Source organism: Mustela nigripes, chromosome 13, assembly GCF_022355385.1.
Source record: "Mustela nigripes isolate SB6536 chromosome 13, MUSNIG.SB6536, whole genome shotgun sequence".
Lineage (NCBI taxonomy): Eukaryota > Metazoa > Chordata > Mammalia > Carnivora > Mustelidae > Mustela > Mustela nigripes.
The window spans coordinates 105,838,845-105,855,329 of record NC_081569.1 but is presented as its reverse complement, the minus strand read 5'-3'; the positions used below and the strand labels follow the sequence as shown (position 1 = coordinate 105,855,329).

Here is a 16,485-nt window from a genome sequence, read left to right as displayed (position 1 = left end):
AATGTTGAATCACTATATTGTACACCCGAAACTACTATTATACTATATGTTCGTGAACTGGAATTTAAATAAAAGCTTAAATAAATAAAAGCTAAACCAAAGAATCAGTTACGATGCTAAAAATAGTTGAATAAATAATGTTAAAAAGGTCAAAAAAGTAAATTCCAAGAAACTAAAAGAAGGAAATAATAAAGGGGGGAATTATTGAAAAAGAAACCAAATAAATTAACCACTTGATAAAAAACAAAATATGGTTCTTTGAAGAGATTAATACAATAGACAAAGCTTTAGCAAGACTTATCAAACATAAAAGGGAAAAGCAAAAATCAACAAATTTAGGTATAAAAAAGATGAAAAAGGGCGTCTGGGTGGCTCAGTGTGTTAAACCTCTGCCTTCAGCTCAGGTCGTGATCCCGGGGTCCTGGGATCCAGCCCCGCATCGGGCTCTCTGCTCAGCAGGGAGCCTGCTTCCCCCCCAACTCTCTGCCTGCCTCTCTGCCTACTTGTGATCTCTCTCTCTCTCTGTCAAATAAATAAATAAATAAAATCTTTTAAAAAAAGATGAAAATAACACAAATACAGTGGAGATTTAAAAAAAATTCATGAGCGTATTATGATAGTAATACACACATATAAATACATATGTATTTATGTACAAATAGTATACATACATATAAATTTTAAATTTATATAAAAACTTATATAAAAAAGGACAAATTTATAGAAAAATTTAACTTCTCAATATTGACTTTTAGAGAAATAGAAAACATGATTAGATTTATAGCCTTTAAATAATCTGAATAAGTAGTTTAAAATCTATTTTCAAGAAATATTGATCCCAGATTGTTTTAGAGATAAGGTTTAATTATCCAGGTGCCTGAGTGCCTCAGTGGCATCTGCCTCCCACTCAGGTCATGATCCCAGGGCTCTGCTGGGCTCTGCATTGGGCTCTCTGCTCAGTGGGTTTTTCTGCTTCTCCCTCTCTACCTCTCCCTTCTGCTTGTGTGTGCTCTCTCTCTCTCAAACAAATTTTTTAAAAAAATCTTTAAAAAATGATCTAATTATCCTTCAAGGAACACACGAGTTTTTTCCTATATAAGCTAATTCATAGACTCTCAAGAGAAAGCTCCCAATTTATTTTATGAGGCAACATCAGCCTTGATGAACTTAAAAGAATAGCATAAGAAGATAATTACAGGATAATTTTACTTAATTCCATAAATACAGATATACTATATGAAACCTTAGCAAATTGAATTGAGCAAAGTATAAAATATGACTACATAGTATTCAGTTTAGGATTAATGATGGTTTAACGCTAAAGCAGGTTAAAGAGAAAACTATATTGCCAATTAGTCAAAATCCTATGACTGATATCCACTTTATGATAAAAACAGGTAGTAAACTGAATTAGAAAGGAACTATTTTAAAATGTTGAAGGTTATCTACCCATAACCTATAGCAAACTCATATTTAATAGTGACAATTTCAAAGTGTTTTTTGAAGTCTGTTACCTGCTATCAGTGCTTCTATTCAACACTTTAGTAAAGGTCCTAGTCAACACACTAAGAGAATTAAAGGAAATAAAAAACACAAGGATTGGAAAGAAATGAGTCATTATTGCAGATAATATGATGGCCTACAGAGAAAATCCAACAAAATTTACAGTCCATTAGAACTAAAAAGAGAGTTCAGCAAAGTTCCTGGAGAAAGAGTAACATGCAAAAATCAGAATTCCTATACTTCAGCAACAAACAATTAGAAACATGTAAACAAATGTTGTTTAAAATAGCTATTAAGACAATGGAATAAATCAAACCAAAGATTATTAAAACCTTTAAGAGAAATCTAGAAATTTTATTGGAGAACACAGATTAAATGTAGCGATGGATATTCGTGCTTATGAAGGGGAAACCTCAATACTACATATATTAGGGGAGACTGCTTATTGTTATGTCCTGGTTTGAATCGCTCTCTCTGATGTGGCACTACTGGCTCTCTCAGCCCCTCTACTCCTCTACTAGGAGCAGAGTGACTTCACTGATAAACTGGTAAAGATTAAACTGAGCATATTTAACTCCTGTCTTGGGAAGGAACATATTGCTACAGAATGCCCTTTCTTCCTCCTGCAGAAGCTCTCCTCTGTGGAAAGAATTCAGTTAAGTATTTCCTGTTACTGGGTGATCATGATTGCTATTTCTGGGATCCGTTAGCAGGCCTCTTTGGCTTTCTCATGAAGCTAAGTAAAATATTTTCCCCTCTCCATCTGCCACTGTTTTATCTGTCAATTTGTTCAGATGTTAGGTGAGTCAAGGTGCTGCTCATTTGATCCTCCAAAACCTCCAACAGGAAAAATAGCAGGTTTCTCCCAAAATTAATTTACATATTCCATGCAATTCCAAATAAAATGTGGAATTTTATGTGACAGCAAGACTGTCACATAACTTCAATTTCCTAAAACTCACAGCAGTTGTAAAGGGCCAAGAACAGCTGAGACAGTGAAGAGAGAAAAGAGGAGGAGGAATGGAAGGAAAATTAGAGGTGCTTTCTCTACCAGACACCAAAACTTAATATAAAACTTTAATAATTAACCAGTATGATATTGATACAGGGATTGACAATAGTCCAATGAATACAATGTGGAACGCTGAAACAGATCCTCTTATATATTTTCACCAGTTGAAAGAGGACAGTAATCAATAAATTGTGCTTGGATAACTGTCTACACATATGGAAATGGATAAATTCCCACATATAAAAATAGATTATATACAACTATAAACTAAATTAACTGATTAATTATAAAAGTAACATACTCACTGGATTGCCATAAACTGTAAGCTCTTTGAGAGAAGAGATACCATCAAGTTTTTCCAGTTCTGCCATATCCTATTCAAAAGTTAATCAATAAATTACTATTTGGGTAGATCTAATATTTTTAAATATACACTGTTTTGAAGTAGTCATATGTAAGTGCTGGATTACAGCTAGCTCATGATTGAATTCTCCAAAGTGAGCTTGAGTGACAAATTCTGTATTTTTGATTAAGGACAAATCTATGTACTATTAATTCCAAATGCATGATTGGTAAAGATGGTATTCTAACAGGGAAAACAGGCCATATAGTAGCACTTGCAGGAAAAGACCAAATTCTTCTCTGAAAAGTTATGGGCTAGGGCTAAGATTTTATTTGTTTAATTCTCTAGAGGATTGACCCAGAAGTATGAAAAAAGATAATAAATCCAGTATAAATAATTTTATTTTATTTATTTATTTGAGAGAGAGAGGGAACACAAGCAGGGGGAGTGGGAGAGGGAGAAGCAGACTTCCAGCTGAGCAGGGAGCCCAATGTGGGCCTAGGTCTCTGGGATCACGACCTGAGCCCAAGGCAGATGCTTAATGACTGAGCCACCCATGCACTCCCAGTCTAAATAATTTTAAACACAACATTAACCATAAAGGAATATGTAATATTGAGTGGACTACATCCTGATACATTTTCTGGGAGTATATATAGTTGAAAAACTATTTTTCTAGTTGAATAATTTGTCTTCACTACTGGGTAGTTATTTATTATTACCTATTTAACATGAATGAAAGTTTGCAAATACATTTTAACTTTGGCAAAATTATTTTAAAAAATGCTATTTCTGACAAAATTTAGGTGACAAGCCCAACTTTAGTTTGCTGCTAGTTTATAGTGATAAAATAAAGTTATTGATATGCTCCTATTCTTATTTGGAATGACAAGTAGATATAGCCAGTTCAGCTAGCAACTATAAAAAAAACTTAGACATATTTGAGATCATTTGGAAGTGGAATTTGATTAAAATGGTTGATCTTTACAATTTTGATCTTAGAGGTGTCATAATGGAGGACTTTAGAAAAGCTCTGATAGTCAATTATCTGTCTTATCTTTATGCATTTGACCCACAGGTGGTTCCTGTCTGTGGAATCAAAGCCTGATTAGAAAGTATAAAAGTGTGAAAAGTCTTTTCTCAATTATTTCTTCAAATTAAACAGAGTTTGGCAGTGTACACTAGTGAAGTATTTCTAATTAAAATGTTTGTTTCTCATGGGAGATGTTAATATGAGAAACTGTGTTAAATTTGTAGAGGATAATGCTGGTATAAAGAGACATCAAAAAATGAGTATGTTTATAATTGGGGAAGAGGGCTGATGACATCCCATTTTTAATATAAGGTTTTTTTTTTTCACAATGTAGTGTTGGACTTACTCTGTACCCGCTAAATATGGCAAATTTTCGGGAATTTTGTGAGATGGTGTTTTAACTTGAAATTGGCTATGGTGGAAGAAATTATACCATGGAAATTGGCAAATGCTATTTACTAGGACTTTTTTTTCTCTGCAGAGCAAGCCACTAAACATTAACCAACACACAAATAGTTGTTATCTTTCGAGTCCATTTTCTGGATAAGACTTATGGCAATCATGGTAATAGTTAGGCTTAGATTGGGGCCTTTCATTTAGGGCAAGAAATTGCAGTGGAGTATTTCCTGGAGTTCTTTCCAGCCTCAGGTGATTACTAAGCTGTTTGAAAGTAGACACAGTTGTTTGATGCCAGATAGGGGAATCATTTAGACACAGGAATCAAATAGGACTGTAAAGTTGAATTAAATAACTCACCTTTCAGTTGTGTTTCTGGGATTCTATCTGCAAAGGCGGGACTATAGGCAACAGTTTTCCCAAATCTACATTATGGGTCATGATGGCTAAGTGAAAATCTTCACACTGGAATCTGTTATCAAGGATATGCATTTATGAAAGATTTTAAAATAGGTTAATGCAGGGCTGCATATATCTTCATTTGAAGTAGTATCTTCCTAATTTTTCTGTGCCTTTCCCCTCCTGTTCTAGAGGTCTTTATCAACCCAAGTGTTATAATCTGATTGCCCATTTGTGGAAAGTAATGCTGGTGTCAGCCTACCCAAATTGGTATGAATCAAGAGAAAAAAATCTCTTCCAAAAAGAAAATCTGAATAGAGAGTTAAGAATTTTGAAGAACATATTATTTTCAGTAAAATTAAACAGAATCTCCAATTCAACTTCTTACTCCTCTCAGTTAATGTTTTCCAATTAAATGTATGGTTATATTAAGGTACTATAATATTGTTAGAATAAGTTTGATGGTATAATGGTCAATCTAAATTCAAGGAAAAATACTATTTCAAGGATAAAAATAAACCATGGAGGGTGATCATTAAATAATCAATACCCCTTCATTCCATGATGTATTTATAATTTCTCAGGATTTATCATATAGGTTGTCTATTAACTGTATTAAATTTTTATAAAAAATAACCTCAACTAGGCATTATCTTGCTTAAGTTACTGGGGAGTAAGTTGTTACAACAGTGAATCTGTCATTCCTTCTCTTCCTTTAGTGGATTAGAAGGGTAGGGAGGTTGGGCAAGGACAATTGGGAAGAGCAAGTTACCTGGTCTAATCTCTTTGTAATTATGATGGCAAATAGCTGTACTGTCAAATAGACCAATGATACTCACTAGGAAAAAGGTCCTTAATATATGAATTACTTTTAGCAGGATCTCCCTGGTTAAGGAGTGCTTCTAGTAAATAAACCTACAACTACAGAATTATCAGACATGGCTCCCTATAAAATATCACATAAGCTCAAGTATAAAATGGGAGGCATTTCCTAAGTGAAGCACTTCCTTGTTCTATGAGATCAATCACACAAAATCTGACTTGGAGATCTTATATTTTAATCTAAGCTAGAGAGTATGTAGAAAGAAAGGACCTGAGAAGCCACAGGAATGTCCCAGACCCTGTGTATCCTTGAAATTCTAGTAAAACTTGATACTGAGTAAGATCTCCTATGCATGTTCAATCTGATATGACAATCTTTTGTGTCAGCTTCGTTACTATCACTGGAAAGATTTTCCATAGGATTACAATTTTCCCAGTTTAGATCTCTGGATAAAGCTTTGTAAGAATCATTGCCAGTTTGGAAGGCTTTTCTCAGATGAAAGTTGTTTGAATCTTGATAAATTAGTTGTATGCTATTTTTCTCTGTATGTCTATTTCCTAGTTGCTGTGTAGGACAGTCCTCATGATGTCCTTCTAGCCTTGAACAGGCTTTTATATCACTCCAGAAGGGGCTTCCTGAACTCTAGCAAGTAGAGCCACAAATACTGATTGCTTAATCAATTTTGATTACATAGCTATATAATCAATACTGATTGCATAGTTAGGTTCTGATACAAATGTGGACAAGATATAATTGGTTCCTGCTCTTGGGTGGAAGTCCACATTTCATTTTGTCTTTGAGATTGTCTTAGAGGTGTGGTGAGGAGTAGTGAAATTGGTAAGAGGAGGGCTAACAGATCATCATCAAAACACTGAGAGAAGTGTTAGGGCTGTGTAAGGTTATATATACCTTCAATCCTCTTATCTGCAGACTATGTCAGGAGAGAGTTTGGGCAGGCCCAGTTGGGACAGTGCCTAAAGGAAATAGGGTGAATTCCGAGCAAGTAAAACTAAAGTAAGGGAAGCCCTGAGTGGGTAGAGTTGGAATATTAAAGCCAAGTCAAGGTCCATTATCAAGAACTGATTCAGGGGGCCCGGGTAGCTCAGTGGGTTAAGTCTCTGCCTTCAGCTCAGGTCATGATCTCAGGGTCCTGGGATTGAGCCCTGCATTGAGCTCTCTGTTTGGTAGGGAGCCTGCTTCCCTCTCTCTCTCTACCTGCCTCTATGCCTGCTTGTGATCTCTCACTCTCTGTCAAATAAATAAATAAAATCTTAAAAAAAAAAAAAAAAAAGAACCGATTCAAATGTCTGGCAGACCAAGTACAAATGCCAAGTTTAAAGAGCCAGAGGAGGGGCACCTGGGTGGCAAGATGGGTTAAACCTCTGCTTTCGGCTCAGGTCATGGTCTCAGGGTCCTGGGATTGAGCCCTGCATCGGACTCTCTGCTCAGCAGGGAGCCTGCTTCCTCCTCTCTCTCTGCCTACCTCTCTGCCTGCTTGTGATCTCTGTCATATAAATAAAAAAAATATTAAAAAAAAAAAACTTAAAAAAAAAAAAGAGCCAGAGGAAATCTGGGAATGAGATACAGAAATATCTTGGGCATAAACAATGAATTCTGGTACACTGAAAAGAAATTTTAAAAAATTTAAAAATTAAAAAAAAAAAAAGAAAGAAAGAAATATCTTGGGCTGAGAGCAGTCCAGAACAAGAGATCTCTTAGAGAAGACTGCTGAGAAGAGCTTAGAACATTTAGTGCTAACTTTTTTTTAGCAGGTGGATGCATGTGGGTTGGTTGGTTTAAAAAGTCTAGAACACAGTGGACATCTTCGCATCACAGACTATTTATATGCTCCTGCTTCACAGAGTATTCATATGGCATATAAATAAGTTAACGTGCTAGCAAAGTTTTCATTGGTGTGTTTGGAACCTTTATGTTCAGAGGAGTTAAGTCTTGTAAATCTCATAACAAACAAATAATGTTACCTGGATTTTATTATATCCTAGGAAGAGTTTCTCTAGTTTTACCAAAGGTTGTAATTTGCTCAGCTCTCGTAGTCTATTTTCCTCCAGGTGAAGTGCCAACAGAGAGCTTGGTTTGGCAAAGGCACTATCATTAAATGCTCTGATGCGGTTATGGTCCACTACCAATTCCTGAAGGACTGCTAAATTGTCAAGCCCTTCAATTTGACTGATTTCATTCCCTGGAGAAACATAAGTCATGATAGGTCAGGTGAGCCCAAACCTTCTGAATACCTATCTTACTGAAATATTTTTTATAAAATGATTTTTTAAATAGTAAAATATTAAAAAGAACATATTTTCAAGGAGAAATAAAAATGTATTTATAGGAAAGTACCCTCATCATCAAATAATATTTGGTGAAATTTCTCCTTTATGTTTGAAAGACCAAGATGTAATGTATACAATGTATGTAATTGATCCAATCTATCAGTTCAGTAATGGAGGGCTGAAATTGTTGATACTGACAAAAGTAGATGTATAAAAGTGCTGCAGAAGATATACTTAAGTATATTGATTATTTTAATAGGTATTTAAATAGGTACCTTTAAATATTTATTAATATAAATGAATTGTGTTTTAAGTTGGAAGAATATACCTTAATTGTGCTATTATTTATTTCTCAACATATTTTTGTACAATCACATTAAAAAATTAAAAATGAATTAAGCATTCATTACATTCTTTGAAATCTCAATCCTTTATATCCTATGATTTCTCTCTACTGTAGCAATCAATAGCTTTGTAAGTATTAATGATAATGATAATAAGAAGAGGACCCTTGAGTTGGCAAAATTCTTTTATATGTGTTTTCTACTAGAGTCTCAAGATAGGACAGGGAAAATGTTATCATTTTTAATAATCAGAAAACTGAGTTAATTTAAGTTACTTGCACAAAGATGTAAAAGTGGCAACACCAGGCCTAACCTAGACCTTTACATTTTAAGCTTAGTGTTGCTTCTACTATACCATACTGTATTTCATTGACTATTCATCCTTCTTGTTTGTTATGGGCTGAATTGTGATTGCTCCCCTCCCCCAATTCATATGTTGAAGTCTTAACCCCTAGTACCTCAGAATGTGGCTGTATTTGGGGACAGGGTCTTTAAAGAGGTAACTATGGTTAACTGAGGTCTTTGGGGGTGAGCTCTAATCCAATATGACTGGTGTCCTTATAAGAAGATATTAGGACACAGGTAACATGTAGAGGGAAGATCATCTGAAGACACAGAGGCCATCTAATAAACCAAAAAGAGAGGGCCTCAGAACCAACCCTGCTGACATCTTGATCTTGGCCTTCTAGTCTCTAGAACTATGAGGAAATACATATGTTGTTTGAGCCATCCAACTGGTGGTACTTTATTATGGCAGCCCTAGCAAACTAATATATGACGGAATGTGTGATCCTGTGATCTTGAAATTCGTCTCCTTGAAATGTAACATATTTCATCGAATTTAAGACTACAACAATTGTTAAGCTATGTCAGTATTCTATGTATACTAAGAAAGAAAAACAATTGGTTAGGTAAACTATGACATGCTATCATAGCCAGATTTCAGGTATGTTTAAAAAAATAAGCAGCAGATATCTCAGAATTGGTAAACTGTAGTAAATTTAACTTATTTTGTTCTGTTCTTATGGAGAAGTTTAAACATCACAACCTTCAATAAAGTTGTTCACAGAAATAAATCACAGACTTTCAAACTTTACCAGTGCAGTGCTTATAAATGAAAAGAGTTTTTTCAAGTCAGACTGAGAAAAGTGTCTCAGTTATGTTAATATATTACTTTCATGAAATTATGAGCTTAAACTATCAGTTTTAATATGTTAAAGCCAGTCGTATAAAAATCATACATAATAATTTCAAGTGCTGAATATTGTCTGCCATACCATATTTTCGGCTGCTACTCATTTAAAAATGTTCATTAAACTTATAATTTATTTATTATAAATTTATATTACTTATTATATTTAAGAAAGAAAACTCCAAAACAACTATGTTGAATGTGATTTCGGAACTCTTACATCTTTTTTTTCTTCCTTCCCCTCTTCCTTCCTTCCTTCCTTTCAGATTTTGTTTATTTGGCAGAGAGAGAGAGCAGTCTAGCATGGGGAGCAGGAGAGGGAGAAGCAGGCTCCTCACTGGGCAGGGAGCCCCATATGGGACTTGATCCCAGGACCCTGGGATCATGACCTAGGCCCAAGGCAGATGCTTAACTGACTGAGCCAACCAGCCACCCCCTACATTTCTTTAACTACAAGTGTTTACCATTGTTTGAAAAACTCTTACTTACTTAACTAAAGAGTTAAATTCTAGATAAATTTGACCCCTAATCCCTAAGATTCTAACTTGTCCCTACAGCCTCACTCTGCCATTCCCCAAAGCCCCCACTTTTCCCCATCTTCTTGCTAATATAACACAGTAGATGAAATGTAGGTTCATAAGCTCTCTCTCCTGGACCCTGGCATGGCCTCATCACTGCTTACATTTGTCTTCTTTCCTACAGCTTTTTCCTTCTTGCCCCTTTAGATCTCAGAATTGTTTCTTCCTGTTTAGTCTTTAACCTAACTCACTTATAAACCTCCAAATATGTTCATAACCTAGCCACGTTCTGACTTCTTACCTTCTTTTTTAGGGACAAGCGCCTTGAGTGTGCAACCTCTGTCTGCTCTCTTTACTGCCTATCCAACCACTTCCCTCTACATTGTTTTCACTTTGAGTTTTTCTCTTCCCACATTTCCAAATCTGATCCACTTCAGTTACCGTAGGTGGTCTTCTTTTCGTTGAATCCAGTTTACTTGAAAAAAATCGAACATTTTTTTAAAGGTCTCATTCTTCCCATCATTTGGGTGGCTCCATTGGTTAAGCATCTTTCTTGGCTAGGTCATGATCCCGGGGTACTGGGATCCAGCCCCACACTGGGCTCCCTACTCAGTGGGGAGTCTGCTTCTCCCTCTCCCTCTGCTGTCCCCCTACCCCTGCTTGTGTGTGCGTTCTCTCTCCCACTGTCAAATAAGTAAATAAAATCCTTGAGGAAAAAATTAAATGCAGTTTGGAGTCACCTTTTACTCACCCTTCCCACTTACACCACTCTAGCCCAGACCCTTTCTGTCATTTGTTGTATAAAAAATGCATGTGCTTTGAAGTCACACAGAGCTGTGTTTGACTCTGCACTATACCATTCACTGGTGCAAACTTAGGCAAATTATTTAAAGCTACTGAGATTTAATTTCATTTTTTGTAAAATGCGTATAAAATTATTTAGCATGTTGAGTTGCTGTGAAGGTTGAATGAGATCATCCTTGTAGACAAATACTTGCCAAATGACTCAGTAAATGATAGTTATAATCGTCAGAGTCAACTGCCTCATTCCCTGCGTGAGACAGCTCCATTCTGATTTGCCACGCTAGCCACGGCAAGAGAACACACCCCTTTTTTGTTATTATATTTAAATAGACTGTCCAGGGCTAGCTTGTCTGCTTTTTTTTGGTATGTCACATATCTTTTAAAAGATCTGCAATTGTTGTGCTTAATTTCTTGTTCTTTTAAGGCTTAATCTCTTGTGTTTTTGAGGCAACTCACAGCACATTTGATAGGCAAAAAGATGCATTAAATTTTTAAAAAATATGATCTAGAAAAGCCCGTCTTTCAGAAAAAAGTTATCATACTCAGATAAACTATACAAATATCTCCCTATATGTCTCAATGATGGGTCTTCCCACCTTTCTTCTATGTCATTAAATAATTATTGTTAGACTAATGTTCCAAATTGTTTTTTCCCCTTCCACTTTTCTAAAGATTTACAATTCCTACCCATTTTCAATTGCAAAATGAGCATTCTACATCCAACTGATCATGTGTAGAGGCTCTGTAACTCTCTCAGAGATGTGCACACTCTATTTTTATCAGGTTGGTCCCTTTTAAAATGTTGGCCAATAGACACCATAGTCATACTCTTGTGACTCTTTCCCCACTACTTGCAGAACTCTTGGGTTCATGCTCACCCTCAATCTAAATTTTATCAATCATTCAAAAAGTCCTTTAGTGTTTCAATTTCTCTTTTCTCTAAACTTCTATTGCACTTAAGTTAGTAACAAATAGTTACTCAGAACTAATTTGTCTTTCTTTCAATATTATCTTCACAGTAGATCTTAAACTACTTTAGAACAAGGACCTCAACTATATGTAATTACAAAAATATAGGGTTTCTGTGTATTTCTTAGTACTTAGCCCAATTCTGGGTTTCATAAGTACTTGTGAATTACTGACTTGCTATCTTCTATAGGCTTTTTAAATTAACATAATGTAAAGTAAATTATGATATAATACCATATATAACCCCAGACCACTGCATTTTCTAGGGCTAGAAATAAAATATTCTGTAGCCCTAGAATATTGCATTTATATTATTTATGTAAATAACCCAATAATTTACGTTATTTATGTAAATAACCCATTTGTTATTACTAAAATATTTTCTGTTTTAAATAAATGTTAATGCTGATACTTGCTTATTAAAATAGTATTATAAATCAACTTTTAATAATAAAGACAATCAGAGAAAGACAATTATCATATGATCTCTCTGATATGAGGAATTTGAGAGGCAGGGCGGGGGGTTTGGTGGATAGGGAAGGAAAAAATGAAACAAGATGGCATCAGGAGGGAGACAAACCATAAGAAACACTTACTCTCACAAAACAAACTGAGGATTGCTTGGGGAAGGGGCATGGAGAGGGTGGTTGAGTTATGGACATTGGGGAGGGTTTGTGATATGGTGAGTGCTGTGAAATGTGTAAGCCTGATGATTCACAGACGTGTACTGCTGGGGCAAATAATACATTATATGTTTAAAAAAATAATTAATAAAAAATTATCAAAAAAATAATAATAAAGACTTACACATTGACAGTGTTGCTACTCACCCTGTAGAAAGAGGAATTTTAAATTTCTTAGTCTGTTAAGCTGTAGCTGAATTAAATTACAAATTCCATTGTAGCCCAAATGAAGCACTTCTAAACTGTGCATTATTGGAGGCAAATTTTCACTGCTCATTGTATCTCTGAAACATACACATAAGTTCAAGCCCATAAATTTAATTTCAAATGAGCTGTATCATAAAAATTCTGATTATTTACTTACTACAAGTTGAAGTTTAAAAAAAATAATTTACTAGCAAACCAGGATTTAACTATAATGTTATCTTTTTTGTACTTTATATATAATAATCACTTTTTAGTCTTTAAAAACATTTTTATGTGGTAAAGAACAAAGTACAGAAAGAGCTGTTTGAAATGAAAGGCAAGTGCCAGCACAATCATTCTAGAAAAAGAAAAAAAGAGCATCCAGATTGGAAAAGAATGAGTAAAATGATCTTTATTTTCAGATGACATTATTTTGTATTTTAAAAAATCCTAAGGAATTCACCAAAAAACTTACTTCACTAAAAATGAGTTCAGCAAGATTAATATATAAAAATTAGCTGAATGTCTCCACACCATCAATAAACTGAGAATGAAAGTAAGAAATCTACTCAATAGTATAAAAAAGAACAAAATGCTTGAGAAAAATTAACAAAAATAGTGTAAAATATATACACAGAAAACTATAAAACACTGCTGAGATAAAATAATGATTATGTAAGTGGAGAAACAATTATGTAAGTTAATGGAATAGAGGATTCAGTATTAATAAAATAACAACTCTCCCCAAATTGATCAATTGATTCAATGCAGTCTCCATCAAAAGCCCAGCAGGATTCCCCCCACACCCCAAAATTTCCTTATTTATAAAGGAAATGTAAAGAACTTAGAATATTCAAAATAATCATTAAAAAGAAAAAAAGTTGGGAGGGTTTATAATCTCTGATTTAAAAACTTTTAAGTGGCAGTAATCAAACTAATCTGGTACTGGCAAAAGGGTAGACAGATCAATATAATATAATTAAGAGTCCAGGAATAAACTTTTACATTTGTGATCAATTGATTTTCAGTGAAGTTACCAAGGCAATTCAGCAAGGGAAAAGATAGGATGCTGGGACAAATAGATATCCACATGCAAAAAAGATTAATTTAGAGCTGACATTTTCCCTCATAATATACACAGAAATTAACTCAGAATGGATCTTAAGCCTAAATGTAAGAGAAAAAACATAAAACTTTTTGAATAAAACATGAGAAAATCTTTGTGACGTTAGGTTAGGCAAAGAGTTGTTAGGTAGAACACCAAAGTCACAATCTGTAAGAGAAAAAGTTGATAAATTAAACTTAATAAAAATTAAAATTCCTTTTAAATGACAGCATTTAAGAAAATGAAAAGATAAGCTATTGAGAGAAAATGCTTATAAATCATGAGATACCACTTCAAATCCACTAGAATGGTTGTAATAAAAAATATAAACAGTAAGTATTGATGAGGATGGGGAGAAATTAGAATCTCATAAACTCTTACTAATAATGTAGAATGGTACAACCACTTTGAAAAACAGTTTGGTAGTTTCTTAAAAAGTTAAACATGAAAATACCATATGACCCAGAATTTCACTCCTAGGTTTCTACCCAACAGAAATGAAAACACAAGTGCTTGCAAATACGTCTACACAAATGTTTATAGAAGCATTTTCAATTCTAGCCCCAATGTGGAAGCAATCCAAATGTCCATCAGCTGGTGAAGGGATAAATGTGAATGTGGCATATCCATCCAACAGAGTACCTAACATATTCAGCAATAGAAAGGAATGAATCACTAAAAGATGCTGTAACATAGATGAACCTCAGAAACATTATGCCAAATGTAAGAAGTCAGATACAAAAGACCACATACTATGTGATTCTCTTCATAGGAAATGTATAGAAAACACAACTCTGTGGAAAGTGTATTAGTGGTTTCTTGGGAACTAGAGCTGGAAAAGGGAACTGACCACAGATGGACATGACAGATCTTTTTGATGTGTGGCAAAAATGTTCTAAAAGTGTATTGTGGTAATAGTTGTACAGCTATAAATTTGGGGAAAATTATATACCTAAAATGAGTAAATATGGTGTGTAAACTATACTTCAGTAAAGCGGTTGCAAAATATTAATAGTCCCAATGTAAAGGATATGTATAAATGAAATAGAGTAGCTTTAATCAAACTAGCCTCAAACTAGAAACAACCCAAATGCTCATCAACAATAAGTAGATAAATAATTTGTCACATAATCTATAGTGGTATACTACTCAGCAGTAAAATGAAATGAATTACTGACACTTGCAACAACATAGATGAATCTCAAAAAAATTATGCTGAATGAAAGAAGCCAGACACAAAAGACTCCTTACTATATGATTGCAATCATAAGAAATTCTAGAACAGGACAAAATGACAGTGATCGAAACCAACTCAGTGGTTGTTTCTAGGGGTCAGGGTGTGGGGGAGGGGACTACATTAGATGTAAGGTAGGTTTTTGGGATGGGAATGGTCTGTACCTTGATTGTAGTAATGGTTATATGACTGAATACATTTGTCAGAATTCATTAAACTGTACACTTAAATTGGCGAATTTTATTATACATAAGTTATACTTTGGGAAAGGTGGATGAAAACACAACTCTTCCCTGGGATAACTGGAATAAAAGTATCATGTGTTGGAGATAATGTATATCTCTTTGTGTTCCACCAAAAATGTGTTGGAAGGTGGGAGGTATGTCCTCATTTTCTTTATAAAGTATCTTTTCCATTGGTGCTGGGGCATTAAATAACTAGATAAATAATTTAGGAACACAAACAAAATAAATGTTAAAAGAAACCTAAGTCCATGCTACTGGGTAAGGAGTTCTTTAGTGAGGTGATGAAAACACTTTAGGATAGGATAACTTTGTGTGTATCCTAAAATAATCACTGAATCATACACATACAGGGTGAGATTACTATATGTGAATTGCATCTTAATTAAAAAAATTAAACATACAAGATCTCATTTTCTTTACAACATACATATGAAATGGAGGAAGCAGGAGAAAAGCAATGACAAAGGACTATTTTGAGTATCTTTTCATTTGTGACATTTATTTTTGGCATGTAGCTATTAAATACGTATGAAAGAGAAATGTATACTACCACTATCGCTAATGCAACTAACTGCTTTTTAAACTCCCAATCAAATTTTTTTGTAATTGTGAAAAAAAAAATAGTAACCTGTTTATTTTTGAAGTTCCTTGTTGTCCGTAGCCACTTGAAGGCACTTTCTGGTAGAGTAGCTGTCTGTTGGTCAAATGAGTCTGAGGTTTTACTCTGGGCACGATGGATTCAATATGATTATAATTGAGGCATAAGACCTGTAGAAAGAACACCTTATTCATCAGATATTTAAATATGAAAACTGCTGTATATATATATTTTTGGTTTGAGATTATCAACATCCTAAAAACTGTTAAGATGGTATAAACAAAACTTCATACTTTAAGAATATATCAATGTTAAAATGACATAAATTTCTATATCCCAAAAGGTTTGGTCTTAGGCTTTGAATGTGTTTTTTATAATCTGACTTGCTGGGAAATAACAAGATTTCAAACAAAATAATGGAGACCCTAGAAAGCTGCTCAACAGTCTCAATCTATTTTCCTAACTTCTTCAAGCCTGATATGAATGAAATAACTGTTTAGTTGGAGAGATCACCATTTGCCTATGTTTAAAAGGCCTTTGAAGATAGCTCAGCCAAAGAGGACAGGAGGGACAGGAGGCAAAAGGCTGAGAACCTCAGTATCCTCCAATTTCATTCCATACCCACCTCACTATAGAGGCACACCTTCCATCCCACCACCTAACTGCAAAGTAAGAGTTACTGCTTACAATACTGAGCAATCCAAAAAATAATTTTGGAAAGTAATACTGTTTCTTGCTTGGTAAAAAAAATATAAAACTGAGCAATCCAAAAAATAATTTTGGAAAGTAATACTGTTTCTTGCTTGGTAA

General features: G+C 34.4%; 1 protein-coding gene and 1 long non-coding RNA gene across 5 annotated transcripts in view; one reads left to right on the top strand and one right to left on the bottom strand.

Moving 5' to 3' along the window:
- Positions 1 to 16,485, bottom strand: part of LRRC9 (leucine rich repeat containing 9) — a 109,396-nt gene that overhangs the window by 12,243 nt on the left and 80,668 nt on the right. The window contains exons 26-29 of the mRNA XM_059373323.1: positions 15,706 to 15,845; positions 12,455 to 12,591; positions 7,492 to 7,709; positions 2,821 to 2,889 (exon numbers count right to left, since the gene is read on the bottom strand). Of these exons, the coding sequence (XP_059229306.1) occupies positions 2,821 to 2,889; positions 7,492 to 7,709; positions 12,455 to 12,591; positions 15,706 to 15,845 (564 nt within the window). The remainder of the gene's footprint in view (positions 1 to 2,820; positions 2,890 to 7,491; positions 7,710 to 12,454; positions 12,592 to 15,705; positions 15,846 to 16,485) is intronic.
- The window catches only part of LOC132000002 (uncharacterized), a 131,259-nt gene that overhangs the window by 37,670 nt on the left and 77,104 nt on the right, over positions 1 to 16,485 (top strand). The gene's annotated exons all lie outside the window — the stretch shown is intronic.